An 18,229-nucleotide genomic window follows, 5' to 3' on the forward strand; every position below is an offset into this window, starting at 1 on the left:
AGCCAGAACCACTCATTTTTATTGGACAACAATTTACAATATGTGGAGTCTTCACTTTTTTGTGTTTTTAAAATGTTACAACTTCAAGATTCTACTGACAACTAACCCTCCTTGGCTTTGTGTCGTACAAGTCAAAACCTAGCGTTCAAAATGTCCTGTATTGCAGACAGACCTTAAAAATATTACACTTATTTACATAGTTTCTGTGTGAATGGGAGGGGAGGGGAGGGGAGGGGAGGGGAGGGGAACTAGGCCTGGGGGAGGGGCAGGGGCGAGGTCACCTACACCGTTGCCTCTATAATGAGACAAGCCTTTAAAACTCATGGAATTTTAAAATAAGTGCACGTATCAAGGGAGGAACTACTCCTCAACGCCAGCGACGGGCGGGAGAGTTTGACCTGCAAGAGAAAAAGGACGAGGCATTACTGAGCACGCCAGGCACACCTTCCAGCACCAGCAGCGTCAACATTCAAAGCAGTCACACAGACACTGAACACTTCACAGACAGACTATGACAGATGAAGTTACAGAAATCAGCAGACAAGTCATTTGTGCTCCAGTGATGACCTCATTCTGAAGCCCCAGAGTGTGCTCTGTTGGGGGCACTATGGAGAATTTCTCTTCCTCCAACAATGAAAATGGTGTTACGTGGAGATGTATTTATTTATTTTTTTTAAGTACATTTTTTATAGTTAAAAGCTGACTTTTTTTCTTAAGTCAAACAATAAGATATAACAATCTCATCAGTAAAATCAGATGGAAAAGCACTGGCTACACAAGATTTCAAGACACAGAAAAACACAAGAATAGTTGTGAAAAGGAATATATAAAAAAATTGAATACTACCTTGATGGTGACTTAGACTTGTGTTTGCGGCTTGCCTTCTTACCAGACTTGTGAGATTTTTCCGTCGATCTTGAACGACTACGTTTTGACTTTTTGGATTTCTTTTCCTTGCTAATCTGAGGGGAAGGAGACCTGCTCCTGCTCGTTTCCGAGTCGGACGACTTCCTGCTGGGCTTACCCGAGCCCTTCTTACTAGCCTTGCTATCCTGCCGGGAGAGTTTGGCGGCTTCGCCGTGGGAGTCCGTGTGCTCGCTTTCCTTCCTCCTCTTAGACCTGCCATTCCTCTCCTCCTGCACTGTGGAGCTACTCTCCCTCTCCTGCCTCCTCTCCTTCTCCTTGGCTTTCTGCTTGTCTTTCTTCCTCTCTGACTCTTTCTCCTTTTTCTTCCTGTCTTTCTCGCGGCTGCGGCTCCTGTCCTTGCTGACGGCTTTCTGCTTGCGCCGGCTGCTTCGGCTGCGGTCCCGGCTGCGCTTGCGCTCCCGGCTGCTCCGGCTGCGGCTGGCCCTGTCCTTGGACCTGCTCTTGCGCCCCCTGCTGGAGCGGCGCTCGCGGGAGCGGGAGCGGTTCCTCCGGCGGCCGGCGCTGCGGGCCCGGCTGCCCCGCCTCCTCTCGCGGGCCCCGCCGCCGCCGCGCCGTCTGCGCGAGCTCCGGCTGCGGCTCCGGCTGCGGGGCCGCGCCCGGCGGGAGCCCGAGCGGCTGCTGCGCCGCCTCTTCCGCCGCGGCGGGGAGGAGGAGCGGGACGAGCTGCGGGAGGAGCCCGACGAGGAGGACGAGGAGGACGAGGAGCGGCTGGAGGAGCTGCTGGAGCTGGAGCGCGAGCTGCTGCCGCCGCTGTGGGCCTCGCTGGGCGTGGCGCTGCCGCTCCCTCCGCCCCGCCCCGCCCGCTCCCGCCCGGCGCCCGCCCGCCTGACCTCGCCGACCTCCGGCTCGATGCGGGACCTGCGCCTCTCCGCAGCCGGCTCCGCCTCCCTCTCCCTCACTTCCTGTTTCTCTGGGCTGCCTGCCTGCTCCTCCTCACTGTCCCCCCTGTCCCTGCCCCCTCTGTCCCCTGCTGCCATGTCTTCTGGGGGAGGAACACAGGACAAAAGGCCTCCGTTACAACGCAGTCTTTATACATAATAAAGCAATGGCTTTCCAGATTGCCAGTCATTTTTACCACAGAGTTACATTCCATTTTTAAATCTATGCTGGTGGTCATCTAATCTTACTATATAACTTAAGAGTAATTTGGGAAAACTAATCGGCTTAATAAATACATGTAAATGTAAAAACGTGCACCATTTTAAAAGAAAAGGGAAAGGAGGGAAGGCTAAGAGACTATGCTATGACTGACGTAAACAGGTGCCACGCCCACACCCCTTCACTTGAGAGTCCACCCCACTCCGCCCACCATAATAAGGCAAGGCTCCAGCTCACACCATTTCTGGGCAGGGACCCTCCCTCCCGCAACCAAATATGGGCGAGGCCCCTCCCCTCACCGTGTGCACGCTGTCCCTCCAGCGCGTGTCTCTCCTGCTGCAGCAGCAGCTCCCTCTCCTGGCGGCGGAAGGCATCCTGCTTTTGCCGGATGCGGTGTCGTAGCTCCTCCTCGTCCGTGTCGGATGACTCCGAGCCCCCGGCGCTGCGTTCCTCCTCCTCCCCCTCGCTCTCGTCGGAGCCATAGTCCCCCAGTCCCCCTGTGGCAACAAAGCCCCGCCCCTTTTACAACAGACCGACGCTGAACAGACACACCTACCCCGCATCTGCCCCCCCCCCCCCCTGCTCTGGCTGTCTAAAACCATGCATTCTACCCCACTGAGACAAAAGCCCACTCACTGTAAGCATGCTTCTAGTTAAACAGCATAGAGACACAGGTACTGCTGGGGCAAGCCTGACCCTAATTGAGCCGCTCAGCTTGCCAACGAGGACGGCTGTGGACGTGCTCAAATGCAGGGTGGGGCTGTCAGATCAATCAATAAGGCAGTCTAGGAGAGTGAAGACGACGAGCCTGCTCTTAAACCCCCCTCCCCCCTCAAACCCCCCCACCCCCCCCCCCCCACCCCCCACCACCCTCCCGTACGCGCGGGCGGGGTCACACTCACCGAGGCCGGTCAGAGAAGCCAGTGCACTTGACTGTGCCAGCTGTTTGGCAGGAGCTTTGATTCACATCAACAACAGGAACAACATGTTAAAACATACAGCCACCATTTTCAAAGGCATGAGTCTAGAGAAGGGGGGGGGGGGGAGGCGGGGCACACGGATAAAAGGCACGACGCGGCGCTGCCTTCACAGAGGAGAGAAGAGAAGGTTAGCACACAGTCCCCCTCACATGCAGATCACAGCGCATTTCAGCACACGACAGGCGCCCGCCTGCGGCGCTCTGCTCTAAGAGCACTTCCTCCTGGGGCCAGCCTAAGAGCACCCAGGGGCCAGTTAGCAGCTCAGCGCTCACACCAGTCAAGTCACAAAAAGCAAAAGGACAAAAAAAAATTTAAAAAAAAACTTCTCCAGGATGAGGAAATAGGCTTGTCACTTTGAGGCCTTTCATCTTTCTGTAAGCCAGTGTCTGTCCATTGAGGGAAAATGGCTGACAATGTCGCTCTAACTCTGCAGCACAGTACACAGTAGGCCAATGAACACCAGAGCTGTTCTACAAAAGATGCAAAGAAGAACTGAATCATTTCAGGCTTGAATACAGGGTTAAAACTCTACTTTAACATTTGAGTGGTGAGGATGAGGCCTGCTGTACAGGGAAGAGGCTGGTGTGCGTGAGAGTAGGCCGGCCGGGGAACTGACCTTTAGTCGCCTTGCGGTGGGTCTCTTTGGCCACCTGGAAGATCTCCTCGTTGGTGACCTCCAACAACACTTCTGTCAGGAGGGTTTTGGTCAACAACATCTGTGGCAATCAGCAAAAAAAAATGTATTGTGTTTTGTTCCATCCCTGGCTTCAATCTCCTTGAGTGACCAAGCAGAACCACCCAAAACTGAGCGGTGGATATTCCGGCCAATCGCAAGTCAGACATGGGTGACATGACGGACACACTGACCAACTGGAACTCTCTCTCCTCCTCAGTCATCTCTGGCTCGCTCTGGTCTTCCACGGGAGGGGACGGGCTCCGGCTCACAAACTCCTTTTTTCTTACGGGAGCTCGCACCTCCTCCTCCTCTTGCTCCTCGTCCTCATCATCACTGTCCTGTACGACAAGGGTTCCCAAACGCTTACATTTCAAAGACCCCAAAGATGAGCGCTTCTCCTACAAAATGATTAACTATCAATGCTTTTGTGACTTGGAATTCAAACAGTATTGTCTAAAGAAGCACCTAAAATAGGGATTTCATATACTGTCTACTGTATTCAATGAGATACATTAAATAAAATTATAATTCTGCCAAGTCCCTCAAATGTACAAGGTTATGTTCCCAAAATATTCAATATTTTAAATCTCACATTCAAACTATGATTTTTGGAAAAACAAAAATTCTTAGAAGATACTGCAAAATATTTTGATGAGCCCATCAGACTCCACTGCAGAACCACAGGGGTCCCCAATTCCTAGATTCCCTTCCGAGTGAGGGGAGGGCACACGCGGAACATGCCAATGAAATCAGAGAGAAACTCATAACAGGAAGCCCAGGCTCCTCTGATTCGGTTAAAAGCCTGCCAGACTTAGAGCACTGTAGACCAACACACAATGTTTCGGTAAGACTTAATTACCTTGTGTTAATTACGGAGTGCGATGCGTGTTAATTACGGTGAGTTTATGGCTGTGCGGGATGTTTGTCACCAGTAGTGTTCTCAGTGTACACATACCGGGGACAGTTTACAAGCAACACTTACAAATTTGCTTTTTCGAGGCAGTCTAGGTCCATCGCCTTCCTCTTCTGCCAAGTCGCTCTCTCTCTCCTCATCTTTGACCATTTCGGCTCTCTGTCTCTCCATCCTCTCCTTCTCCAGCTTCTTCTGCTTCTCTCTGTCCATCTTCTCCAGCCCCTCCCTGATCCACGCGGGCAGAGTGCGCCGCTTCACTGCATCTGGAGCACAAAGAGCAGGAGAGGTTAAACACTGTGAGCGTGCATGTGTGTGTGTATATCTGTGCGTATGTGTGCGTGCATGCATGCGTCTGTGTGTGTATGGGTGCGTGTGTGAGTGCATGTGCGCGTAAGCGTCTCGTGCGTGCATGCATCTCGTGTGCAAACTGTACATTGGAGATTTAAGAACGGCTTTCGGCAGATGATATCAGTACAGCGGTAACAAACCGGACCCCTGATCCCTACCATTTGAGAGAAAGCCGTATAGCTTAACCAGTGTGAGCAGAAAACACCTGCAGCCCGACACACTCACCCAGAGCTGGGGGCTCCTGCTTGGGAAGCTGCATGGGGGACCTCTGACGCTCTCGGAAAGCCGGGGGTCTGTCCCGCCTGTTCTGGGGCGGGCCCTGCTGCCAGTACGGGGGGTGGAACCCTGTGGAGGGGGGTCCGAAAGCAGCAGCCCCATGCTGGAGACAGAAAAGGACCCCGAATCAGCAACGCTACAGGCTGTACTCGCCGCTTTTGCACACTTACCTTTCCTCTCAAACTCAAATTCCCATAAATAACGCAAAACAAATCACCAGAGCTGCAGAACAAAACAATAGCAATACCAACAGAAAGTCTGAAAAACCTCAAAACCGAGTGCTGTCCCAGCATTAGAACTTCCAAACGCAAAGCAAACCCCAGCCGCTGACCCATGCACATCATTTACAGAAAACAAAGCTCATCCAGACGATGACCAAAATATTTAATAAAATAAGTTCCAGTTCATTAAAATGAAGGTATATACAAACATGCAGAGCTACATATAACCCAGGTAAAATCAACGCACTGTACCTGGTAGTCAAACTGGTTGACGGCCATGGGGGCCATGGAGAAGCTGTCGGGGGTGTTCGAGAAGCCGTGGCTGTTCTGGGGGAACGACCCGTGCAGGGCGTCCGACCCGAACTCCAGACTGTCCTGACTGTTGCTGTCCTCAGAGGGGGGTGCCACTTCCATGGGCCCGGGCCCGGGGGGGATCCAGGCCTGTTCAGGGGGCGGGGGAGGGGGCTGCCCGTGCATCCCCCATTCTGGAGACAGAGGAGTGAGGAGGGGACTATTGAGGGCAAACAGCCTTGCCAGTAGTATTGTAACGTAAAGCTCACAAGTTTGATCCCCAGGTATGACACTGCCGTCGTACCATGAGCAACCTGCATTGCTTCAGTATATACCCAGCTGTGTAAATGAATGCAATGTAAATGAAGTTGTGTAAGTCGCTCTGGATAAGCCTGTAATGTAAAGTAACAGTAACATGCTGAAAAGAAACTGCATTACACGGTGCATTATTCCTACTCTTCCACAATGAAAAATAACTATTTAAAAAACGCCCCAGACACTTGCAGGAATTTTAAGCTCATTCAATGAGCTGATGAGCAAGCAGTCATCAGTGAGGCTCCTGCCCTTAGATCAGTGCTAGCTCTCCCATTGTAGTGTGGCCTGTAGGGTGTAAAATGGCCTCTGGTTCACAGGTGAGTGCACAGGAGGAGTGTATGTACTTCAGCTGATACACTCCTCACCCAGATGCAAGCAGCAAAGCAGTGCCTTCAGAGGCACAATTCACAATTCCAAAATGGAAGGGGAAAAAGGGGGAGGGGACGGGAAAAAACAAACAAAAAAAACTATGCACTCCCTCACCTGGCTGCCACATCCGGTTGAATGACGGGTCATTCTGGAAGTTTCCGTGGTTGTTTGGCACAGGCTCCAGGTTTTGGACCTCTTGCCCATTCGGCTGAAGGGGCTGCTGGTCCACTGGGGTACCCGTTGATTCTTTCTGAGCAATCCAGGCTTGGGCCAGTGCTGCCCAGTCCACCTGACCTGAAGCCATAGAGACACAGACCATCAGAAATGTACCACACCCAGCCCTGCGTGGTTACTGAAGATCCTTTCACCAGTAACAATAACTAAACAGCAGTACATTTTCACCTGAACCAACAGCTTACGTTTTAAGAGGGGGTGTCCAGGCTTACGTTTGGGCTTGCTTTCCAGATTGATAGTGTGAACATCTTCTGTGTAGCATTAAAAGAGCCACTGATGTGTGTGTGGACTCTTCTGCGTATGTGCATGTTGGTAGCTGGTGTGAGTTACTTGCGTGTTACGGTAGCTAACATAGCCTGTCATTAGCTAGTGGAGCTGCAGGTGACCCCTTACCTGGATCCTGCTGGTGTTGAAAGGACTGCATCCACTGCTGCTGGCTCAAAGGCCACTGTGGCCAGGGCTGTCCACCCTGATCCCACATCTCTCCTTATGGCTCTTGCAGCTGGGACCTACAAAATACAACACAAAACCATGACAAAAGACTACAAATCTACAGATACGAGGTAACCGTGGGGGGCTATGGACATTGGTGGCATTACTACAATTGACTGCAAGAACTGTTAAATCACATGACACTAGCAGAATGTACATTGATAAAACCCCGGTTTTGCGTTTGGAGTACTAAATTAATTTACCCTGTGAGCAATATGATTCACATTGGAGTTAGTTAACCATTTGAGGGGAAGCTAAAGGCCATCATGAAGCAAAATCACTGTTACAAGTAGTATTATGACATTAATCTTTAATTTAAACTAGAGACATCACACACCTCCTAAAGGGCAACATCAGTCAGATTTTGCAGCAAATTCCTTACTACTTACTGGAGTTCAGGGCGACTGAGGTCAAATGTGGAATATTTTATACCTCAAGATATTTACTGTAGCACTTAAAAACTAACAACGTAGTCAAAAGTGCAAATACACCTTCCAGGAATCTGGGGACTTCAAATTGTGGTTCTGTGTTTAATTGGACAACTTACAAAACATTGTGGTTAAAACATTACTCACGGTTTAAACTTCCAGAATTAACATTTCTTTCGTACTTGTGCGAGTCCTACACAGCTACATTATTTCAAGGCAAGTTCAAAGCGAGAGAATTTAACGTTTTCAGCTTTAACCAACATTCCTCCTCCAGATTTTCGACTGTGTCATATGCAGTTTATGTATTTTTGCAAACTCCGGTATTGACAAATGCAATTTCAAATAACTGACATTTTTGTGCACTGTATTTTAATAACAGCATGGGTTTTCTATGTTAGCAATTACCGTTAAAAGCAATTAGCTACGCCAGGAGATCTAGTAGCATGAAGACGAGGAAAAATGCTGCCCAGGCTTGTTGTTGGTCACCACCGATTTGCTCTATTAACATCAACGCTCAAGATACCTTTAAATTAGTGATAGTGAGCTAACGTTACCTACAAATAAGTTAATAAGCTACATACTTAGCTAGACACTCAAGTATGTGTCGGTTCCATTTATATTGAAAAGCGACTACTTTTCATATAATTGGCCATTTAAACGGGTATAACGTGTTAGTAAGCCATCTACCGAGACAAAGCGTAACAGTTCATTTCTGATTCACTAGATTCTAAACTGCTAGCTATCCAAGCCTTCGACGTGAAAACATCAGAGTTGCAATAACACTGCACATAACGTCAGCTGACACACAGTAGCCATTAACTTAGCAAAAAACAACCACTGATTAATGCAATTATACGAAGAGTGCGCTAAAGCACTGTTAGAGTATTGATCTATAGAACGTGTCCGATTAATGCGACGTTGTTGGCCACCTAAATTCAGTCAAACTCCGTTGATGTAGCTTGCTGGCTAGCTACCTCAGCTAGGGGCCTCGCCGGCGCATAATAAAAAACAGACCGGTTAAAGTTGCACATCTTTACCTTTGAAGTGATATATTTGTACTTGCTAGCATACAACTACAAATGCATATATTCGCCTGTCGTTTTATATAGTAATAAAGAGATAACGAATCTTTATAATATGAGCTCGATGTATTGCTCCCACCTCCTCCAAGCCGCTTCTTCTCCGCCTTGCAGACAAGATGGCGGCAAGAATGTTTCGACCCGGAAACACAAAGGAAAAGGAAATACCCTGACCTTTTGTTCACAGCCCCTACTGACAAACGATACTTGTAGCTAACATTTGCTGTTTATTATCATTGGAAGTGACAGCTTGTTTTGGTTGCCAACTTTGATTATGCGGCACCGTCACATAGATCACACCTATGCGCCAAGCAACTTGTAAACAATATTAAAACTGAAACAAAATAGCAGACTACGTAGTTACAGGTAGGTTGCATAGCCGCAAATAGGCGACGTAGATGCACATAGGCGACATAGTTAGAAGGAGGTTTCATAGCCGTAAAATTGAGGTCCAAGTTATACACATTTGTAATGGATGTTTACTTTCACATTTGGTAATGGTTATAACAGCAACAACAACTTCGATAAATAGTATTCATCATGATAATAATGTATTTATATAGCTACTTATGTATCATTTTTAAAACATGATTTGAAAACACCACAATGTTTTTTTTCCACCAATCAGTGGAGATGGAAAACTAATTTAAATACAAGCAAGTTAACATGCTTGCTCAATGCGCAAAGGCCGTATATTTTTTGCACACTTGCCCTTTCAAGACACGTCCCGGTCTGGTCATAAAAAATGTTATTTGCTACTTTTTGTCAGACCATAGGCCCTCTGTGGAGTATTCACGTATTGCTCTTTTGCGCAATACGTGAATGTGTAATAACATAGATATAGGAGGAGAGTGTGGTAAGATGAGCTATCGGGTAAGCTGACCCACCCCCTGTATCTTGGCAACAACAGTGTGAAGCTAGAAACAGCTGCCACAATTTCGTGGAGGACCGTCCCAGAATGTGTCATAATAAAAGTCCTACATGACAACACCTAAAATAATGCAAAAACAAGTATTTGGCATTAAACACAAAGCAAAAGGCCGGTATATAGCATACTGATAACAAACTGTGATCTTCTTAGTTCATCTTAAGCATAAACAAATGATTCCTTTTACAAAAGCATTCGCAATTGCTAAGCATGCAAAATTGCTAAACATAGATAAATAATGTCAACAATAGAATATGAAGCCATGCATTCTCACTTGAATAAAAAGATAAGAACATAATGCCGTGTAACCTTTATTAAATGTCTGTTCAACCTGAAAACCAAGTTATCATCAACTAAAGATGAACCAAAAGACACCCAAAACCAGTGTTTTGATTAAACTTTCTATGCAACTTTATCAACTAATACTTGTCCCTGCTTTTATATTGACAAAAAATATCACGTGATCTTTGTAGAATTGTTGCTAGCTTCATGGAGCTTAGGTAGCTGTATATTTTTTGTCATGTGACCACAAATTTAGGAAGTACACTTAATTTTGCTCTGGCTGTATTGGCGAGAACCACATCGGAAAAGTGGTAAGAATATGTTTGCACAAAATATGTGTTTTAATTTCTTTTCTTTTTTTACATTAAATGTACACCATATGACCAACAGTATATGGACACCCCTTGGTCTGGGACTGTTTTTTATGGTTTGGGGTAGGCCCCTTAGTTTCAGTGAATCTTACTGCAATGACATTCTAGACGATTCTGTGCTTCCAAATTTGGGGCAACAGCTTGGGGATGGCTCTTTCCTGTTTCAGCATGACCTTTCATGGCCATTTATCTTACCACTAAGAGTCCTCAGCTAAGCGTTTCCTATTCATAAAGCCGCTGAGACAGACTCTTAAGCTAAGAGATAGGGCAGGGTTGATCTTGTAGCTATGCATGACTACTTGCCCAAGTGGTTCATGAAAGGAAGTTGCATTATTAAAGGAATATTTGGAGTCGGGATCACTTCAAAAGGCAAGAAAGAAGCGTGGCAACATGTGCTTCCACATAAATGCTGCTTTCCCACTTCTGTCTACTCGCTCTGCTATAATCACAATATCCTCACGATTAATTTTCTATCTTAAAAGCTCAATGTTATTAAATGTTTCTACACTATTGCATATTGTTAATGAATATGAAAATGAATAAAATAGTTTTGAAAAGGAGAATGTGCTGTTCAATTAATTTACTTAAAGAAATATATTATTACTAATTAGGTCCCGATTTTTAATTGGACATATAAAAAATAAAATAAATAATCTCATTTGTGAAAGTGCCCACAACAGCAGCTGTCTTTGAAGGCAACTGACTTTGTGGGGATCGACAGAGAAGGCAGCTGCCTTCTAACAAGGACAGCATTTTCAGTGCTGACTGTACCATTGGGGCACTAGGCACATATACAGCAAGCTGTCTGTGCCATAACTTGCAAACCTTCATGCCTTCTGTCATTGTTGAATGCCTAAAAAACACCAATTAATTTTCACATAAAATAACACCCAAAATGTGGAAAAAATTGTTTTCATATTTTGCATGTAAGACAACTAATATACATGAGTTTTTGATGTCTTGGGGAATGACAAAACAAGCATAAAAGGACTGTGAAAAATATTTAGAAAATGGTGCAGTTTTGCTGAATACACACTTCATTATACTATGTACTTAAATTATTAATAAATAAAAAATTAATATTAATAACGATTATAATTAAAACACAATGTTGATGATTAGTCAACAGTAGGTCTAATAAATGTCAATAGGTTGCAGGAAACATTAAAGTACTGTTGAGTTGAGTAAATAGCATGTCACATAGCAACTGTATAAACTGTAACCTTGCATGAAATTTCTTATTCTGTAAACCCTGGCCAGGTTAAGATTTTGTTATCCCTATCAGGCACGGTTATGTCACTAGGAAGACCCATGTAAAACAGCAGTTCTGCCTTGCCAACTGGTAGGGATTTTTGAATGCTATTGCCATCATTGTAGACAAGGGCTGAATTTACACATCTGTCAAGCAAGTTCTTCACCTCCTCAAAATCTCCCACTTACATGCTGGCGTGAGAGATGGGATGGGTAGTGATATGTAATGACTCGGTTCTCCATATTTTCCCAAATTAGTTTCCTCACCTGTAGTTCAGTCATCCCTCAGCACGAGGTCAGTAGAGCTGTCTTTGAGCGCACACCCCCAGTCATCCACATTGATGAGTCAATTGCCACTTAATAATGTAAGACAGAAATGATCCCACACTGTCACTAGCTGCATTCAGTGTAGTACATTCAGCATATTTTATAGTGTTGTGCAATACCATTATTTTTTCATCTGTGGGAAGTACCCCACCCCAGGGATACTCAAATCTGGCCCTCAAGGCCAGTCATAATAGTTTTCCTTCTACCCCTCTAATCAGGACTGATTTAAACTTGGAATCCCAGATGAGTTAAATCTCTGGCCAATCAGTGGCATTTATTGAAGAATTAACTATGAGGTAGAAAAGAAAACCAGCAGTACTACTGGGCCAGATTTGAGTGTCCTTGTCCTACACACATAAAAAGCAGTTATATCACCAGACCAAATGAATGATATATAGAAAGCAATTCATAATAATGTAATGACTTGCAGCAGTAGGCTAATAAAAAATGTAATGGCTTAAAACATAAAATGAAATTGAAAGTGAAATTAAATAAAAACCTAAGGTTCAAACTTTGTGACTGAATATGTATGTCCATAATTGCATATAAACAGGTATTTTTGTGCATCAAGTTTGTTGGAACAGAGAAATTTAATTTAGCATTCTTTCCAATATTTGAAAAGATTTTCTTGCCTCTGTCCCAGAACTCCCCCAGTTAAAAACAAAACACGACATTTCCCACACACATCTTAACATTGAGTGTGGCATCATCACATTATTATTGGCCCAATTAAATGTACAGGTTTGAAATATTTTGCACTGCTGCTGGTTTAACTGAAAGATCAGAAAACCAAATTAATGCATTAGTGTACATGATGATCAATCCTGGAACTGAGAAACATCCAATGAAATCTATTTAACATACTTTTCCCCTCCAGTGCTCCAATAAATGCTGTGTAGCCACTAGAGTGCATTCCTCTGACATCATTAGTCTGGAGATCAATCATCTACACGTTGCAGCACACACCCTATAAGCGTTTCGGCATTTGTATTGTAGTCAGTAGTGTGAGGTTGAGGACATCAATCTTTAGAAGGCCTGAAACTGGCCATCTTCTAGTTGTGCATGGCGGGCCAACTGCTGTAACATATTTCTGTATGTCATTCTGTATACAGTAACTACATCTGATAAGTGATTGTAACTGTAATTATAATTTCCCACAGTGACCACTAACCTATTGTCAGGTGGTACCACCAGACAATAAGTTAAGACTGACACCGTCAAGGAGATCACCAGCTATTAAAAAAAAAAAATAACCTTCTCAGCTTAACATGGAATAAAGCAGTCACATTGCATCCACTGGCACCAAACTTGTTAGAAGCGCCCTGCCAGGGGGGCGGGGGGCACACTGGTGTAAAAAAAAAAAAAAAAAAGCCAATTTTTCCTGCTTATTTCTAATGTGTCAGGGACGTAGGCAGATGAGCATTCCTAACCAGATCTCTTATGACAGCAGTGACCAGTACAGCAGGGAAGGAGAAGTGGTCTCGCACATACACTCTGGGGACAGAGGCCCCCTGTCGCCTTTCATGTTCACACTGACTGAGGGACCAGACCTCATATTACTGAGATTAAATCTTTCATCTTTAACCTTCAAGAAAACATCCTGCGGGGCAAAGGCCCGCTTTTAAAAATAGACGTTCCAAGAGATTTCAGCATTTTGGTTTGTCACCGCAACTTAAACGCGAGAGCGGGCTTGATCGGGGTGTCACACACGCGTGGCAGCCGACGGGATGGTTCTGACGTTGCCCTTTCCCTCATCCACACCCACCTCCTCTTCACCAGCTCCGTGTCCGCTCCCAAACGGCGCCTTCCCCGCCGTCGCCGCGGATCGCCGCCACCCACCGGCCGGGGAAATGGCACCATGCGATCGGGCGTGACAGCGTGGGCTAATAAGTCAGAATACGTCTCTGTGCATCTCTTCCCCCGAATCCAGAGACGACTGACATTCAAGTGTGCCACAACGCAGCATCTCGTGTAGGTTTCCAAAGAAGCATACAAGGGGACAGGATGATTCACAAACTCAGTACAACACTGGTCTTCTCACACACTGTAGTCCTTACATTCTTTATTTTAAAAAATTAATATCTTAATATTTTTTTTAACTTATCCTAAAATTAGAACACAAAGATCACTCTTCAAATTTATAATTACATATTCAACCAGAAACCGTTTGGGTCAGGATAGGCCAGAGGCGAGTAAGGTACCATAGTTGTGGTGCATATTTCACACTTGTAATATAATTGCTAAATATAATTGCTTTTAATATAATTGCTTTCATTGACAGGATATGTAATTTATTTATAATTGTGACATTTCCCCTAAAAATAAATTGAGCCAAACTCCTACCTTAGTAGGTTGAAGCATTCTAGGTTTAATTTGATGTCTTAGGTCAGATCAGCCATCCTAACCTTTGACTTATGTATTCACACGTAGAACCGTTTGACAGTTCAAACAGAAGTAATCTTAAAAACCTTCTTTTTCACAGTACACTAAAGAAGCTTCTTCATCAGAAATCAATGAGGTCAGCAACACTGAATACTTCAGTAATTAGCTGCAGGCTAACAAGTCTCTGTTTTCAATTATATTGAACAGTATCATTGTGATTAGAGAGCAAACACTTTCAAACATGTTTTGTTGAAGATAAATGTTGACTTCTGCAAACCATAATTATTTATTAAATACATAAATAACATTTTCTGTCATATTAAAATATGATGCTGATGTTGAATTCTATGACATGCTGCTCTAGAAAAAATATGCAAAATTCTTGAACCATTTCTTTTATCCAATAATCTATACCACTGGTGGATAATTTTCCATTTTAAAAAGTGCAACAGATAAGCAACAGAATAATAGAAAACTATTATTCTATATCTACTTATGACACTGCATGTAATTTCATTTTTGAAGAGTGACTTTTAAAGGAATTCAAAGCAAAACCAAGAATGCAACACATTTTTGTCATTTTTTTCCAGGGATAAAAATGCATGTTTCATTCTGATAGATCAAGGTTCAGATTGATCCCTGACTCTGTCCTCGGTCTTTGCACTAAAGGAACACGTTGAACAAAAAAAAGGAAATTAAAAAGCTAAGAAAGAGAGACAGCCTTGGCTAAAGTCACTGAGAGGGCATTCAGTCCTTGCATGAGCGGATGGGATTCCTCCATGTCCATTCTCTGCTCTCAGGACGCAGGGGCTCTGGGGCTACCTTCACACGCACCGCTCCACACACACTGTGCCATTTCAGAAACCTGCTCCAGACTGTGCTAGGACACACGTGTGACTTACAGCAGGGATGGGCCACTCAATTACCCGACTAACCATGGACACAAATGGCAGTTCATTTGTACGTGACACCACAGGAAAACATTTCACTTAGGGACAGAAGATATGACCCTCATTGTCCAGGGCTGTATTTGAACACCACACCTTTACTGTGTACTTGGGTATAACATCTGAAGAACATGATTCTCTTTTATTTTATGTGATCACCATAGAGAGTGGAATACAAAATGGAATCCTCCCATGAAGTCTCAGGACAAGTCCTCAGCAAAATGGACAATTACTTCCTTTTCAGAATATTCTGTTCTAATTTCATATTTTGTCAATGATATAGATTTTAGATGTTCATAAAACAAAACAATAGTATGAAGGCTGTAATTATTAAATACGTGCATCTTGTACAGATCCATGATATGACATGATTCAGACATGCTTCCATGCACTAATGCATTAAACAGCCACTTCATACCAGCCTGTGGTTGATGTAGGGTAAGCTTTCCAAAGTCAATCATTTGATTGGTCATTTTATGGGGCTCCAGGATGATCAAGTTTGGGACTGGCTTACAGCATACACTGATCTATATATCACCTGGATGAACAGTTTTTAGGCTCAGGCATTTAGAATTACATATCCATTTAACATAAAGGATGAATAACCCTGTGTAGTGCTCAATATAAGGCTAATCTAAAATTAGCCTTACTAGCAGGCTATAACACTCTTATTGTTGTTATTGGTAATAGATGCACTAGTCCAAGAGCAAACGTGAATGCTTGTACTGTAGATTTCACAAAGCAATCAGAGATGCCGCCTAGCATCTTTATTGCTGGTGTTGCTAATAAAATAAATGCAATGTGCAGCTACTACTAGTTATTCAAATACATCTGAAGACCACATATGGTGCCTTGTATTTATAATCTCTGGTTCATTAACAACTGTGTTCATAAGAAGCTTCCAGCAAGAGTGCTCACTACAGCAGTGCCATCTGCATTCTATGTGGTTTTGACCGTAGAACAGGCAGAGCAGCAGAACCAAACCATCTTCAGGTGCACTGTGAACGCAGCCTAGCACCTGTAACAGACCTACAGCTGGACACAGTCTGGCCTCCCATTTCATCCTCAGAACAGGGTCAGAACCAGGTCAGACCCGGATCAGAACACAGTCCGTTTGGCACTGGACTCATAACACTCTTCTTATGGATGTTCTTCTTTTCTCTCACTCTTCTGCTCACTAAATCTTTGGCATTCACACTTAAAAAAATAAACACGCACGCGTACTTTCTACAAAAAATATTATAATGTTCATATTTAGCACTTCAGACTGTAAAATATAAATAAACTTTACAAAAGTTTCCTCTGCTATTGTTTTTTTTCTTCTTCCATATACAGTATGCTGCTTTCGGTGTTATGAAGAAGCAACCGCAACGGCTCATAATTAATGAGAGAAATGCACATACATGCGCCTAATATTGCTCCGTTGTAGGAGTGGGGGGCAGGGGGAGGACTGGAAATCCCAGCATGCACGGCATCATGCTTTGATGTGCACACCCCCAACCTTTTCAGGAGAAGGAAGTTACTGCAGCTCCTCGTAGAAGAGCAGGTAGGCCTGAGAGTTGAGGACCCTGGACTCTGGTACCATTTGGACGGTGGTGTCACTCACGTACACCCACTGACCGGGTGGGGCTGCGATGCTCTCCCTCGAACCTGGAACACGGACAGAACCACCGGTTACACGCTGCTACATCGGTTACACGTTACTACATCGGTTACACGCTGCTACATCGGTTACACACTGCTACACCTCCTGTTGTAGGCTCCTGGAGGAGCCTACAACAGGAGGACTGATCTCCAATGAAGTGCCAGGGTACCTAAACTGAAACTTCAACAAACAGGTTTAAATACGGAGGAAGATGTGGAGGATGACCCGGTGGAGGAACATGCCAAATACAATTGTTAGCATTGACCAGTACTTCACCACTGCAGTCCTGTCTCCCCAGGATAGAAGGCCTTCATGTTCAGAGCACAAAAGGAGAGAAGGAAACACATGGGTGGAGGGCCAGTGGCTCACATTTCCTCCTGAGAATCCTGAGTCAGGCTAAAGAGCCATTCTGTGCTTATAAAAGCCAGCCCAGCAATGCTACCTCAAGTTGTATTCTCTAGCAGATTACCCCTGAGGACACCAGCCTGGCTCCACAGTAATAGCTTTTCATTGTGCTGAGCTGTTGTGTGTTCTCTCTGAGTAGGAGAGAAAATATATATGTAGCTCTCCAAAGAGCATCTGGCTCTCCTCCACAGTGTCTTCATGGCTGAATAAGGGTCCACTCTCACAGACAACGAGCCACACAACTTCAACAGTGTGAACTCCGCAAAGTAAAAATGAGACCAGCAAAATGAGTCGAAGGCTCAGAAATGAAACTTGATTCTAACAAGCGCAGATCCGCAATAGCTGCGACCACAGACGCGCACGCATCCATGTGTGCACGCATCCACGCGCACACCCTCACACAAACACGTGACCTCTTCTTTGGCTCATGACCAACCTTTCCACAAAATCTTGTGCAAATCTGTGAATCCATTGGGGAGTTATGCCTTTTTTTTTGTGATAGGCTATGCCCATCGCCACGCCCCCTCACACACCCTCACACGAACACGTGACCTCTTCTTTGGCTCATGACCAACCTTTCCACAAAATCTTGTGCAAATCTGTGAATCCATTGGGGAGTTATGCCTTTTTTTTTGTGATAGGCTATGCCCATCGCCACGCCCCCTCACACACCCTCACACAAACACGTGACCTCTTCTTTGGCTCATGACCAAACTTTCCACAAAATCTTGTGCAAATCTGTGAATCCATTTGGGAGTTATGCGCTTTTTTGTCATAGGCCACACCCATCGCCACGCCCCCTCTTGGTCAATCGGCCTTGAAAGTTACTCAGCTCGACCTTCAGTCCTGACCAACGTCCATGCCAAATTTCAGCCTCCTGGGGCAAAAACTGTGGCCGCTACGGGATGGGACACTTTTTGTGGACCAACCGACCAACTGACTGACTGACCGACAGACAGACAGAGCTATACAGCTGCGGTTGCAGCTAAAAATATATAATAAAGCACAGAGAACCAAGCAGCCCCTGTGTGCACTGTGAAGAAG

At 44.9% G+C, this 18,229-nt stretch overlaps 2 protein-coding genes across 9 annotated transcripts in view; both read right to left on the reverse strand.

Moving 5' to 3' along the window:
- Window position 1: 1 nt before the first annotated feature.
- pnisr (PNN-interacting serine/arginine-rich protein) lies at window positions 2–8,831 on the reverse strand. 6 transcript variants are annotated; one of them, XM_035424512.1, is made up of 13 exons: window positions 8,606–8,770; window positions 7,974–8,091; window positions 7,042–7,157; window positions 6,529–6,708; window positions 5,692–5,924; window positions 5,168–5,321; window positions 4,664–4,857; window positions 3,873–4,019; window positions 3,622–3,721; window positions 2,928–2,981; window positions 2,325–2,522; window positions 847–1,909; window positions 2–398 (listed from the first exon to the last, which is right to left on the reverse strand). In XM_035424512.1, the coding sequence occupies exons 3-13, from the start codon at window positions 7,127–7,129 to the stop codon at window positions 368–370; spliced, it is 2,442 nt and encodes an 813-aa protein (XP_035280403.1). In that variant the 5' UTR covers window positions 7,130–7,157; window positions 7,974–8,091; window positions 8,606–8,770; the 3' UTR covers window positions 2–367. The 6 variants fall into 6 exon arrangements, with proteins under 6 accessions (XP_035280403.1, XP_035280413.1, XP_035280385.1 ...); XM_035424522.1 differs by lacking the exon at window positions 7,974–8,091 and having other exon boundaries at window positions 847–1,906; window positions 8,730–8,831; XM_035424494.1 differs by lacking the exon at window positions 7,974–8,091 and having other exon boundaries at window positions 8,730–8,831.
- A 5,009-nt stretch (window positions 8,832–13,840) lies between these two features.
- The window catches only part of usp45 (ubiquitin specific peptidase 45), a 40,474-nt gene continuing 36,085 nt past the window's right edge, over window positions 13,841–18,229 (reverse strand). For all 3 annotated transcript variants that reach the window (XM_035379075.1, XM_035379065.1, XM_035379083.1), the window contains exon 18: window positions 13,841–16,785. In XM_035379075.1, the coding sequence (XP_035234966.1) occupies window positions 16,655–16,785 (131 nt within the window). In that variant the 3' untranslated portion in view covers window positions 13,841–16,654. The remainder of the gene's footprint in view (window positions 16,786–18,229) is intronic.

The sequence above is a fragment of the Anguilla anguilla genome, chromosome 1, assembly GCF_013347855.1.
Source record: "Anguilla anguilla isolate fAngAng1 chromosome 1, fAngAng1.pri, whole genome shotgun sequence".
Lineage (NCBI taxonomy): Eukaryota > Metazoa > Chordata > Actinopteri > Anguilliformes > Anguillidae > Anguilla > Anguilla anguilla.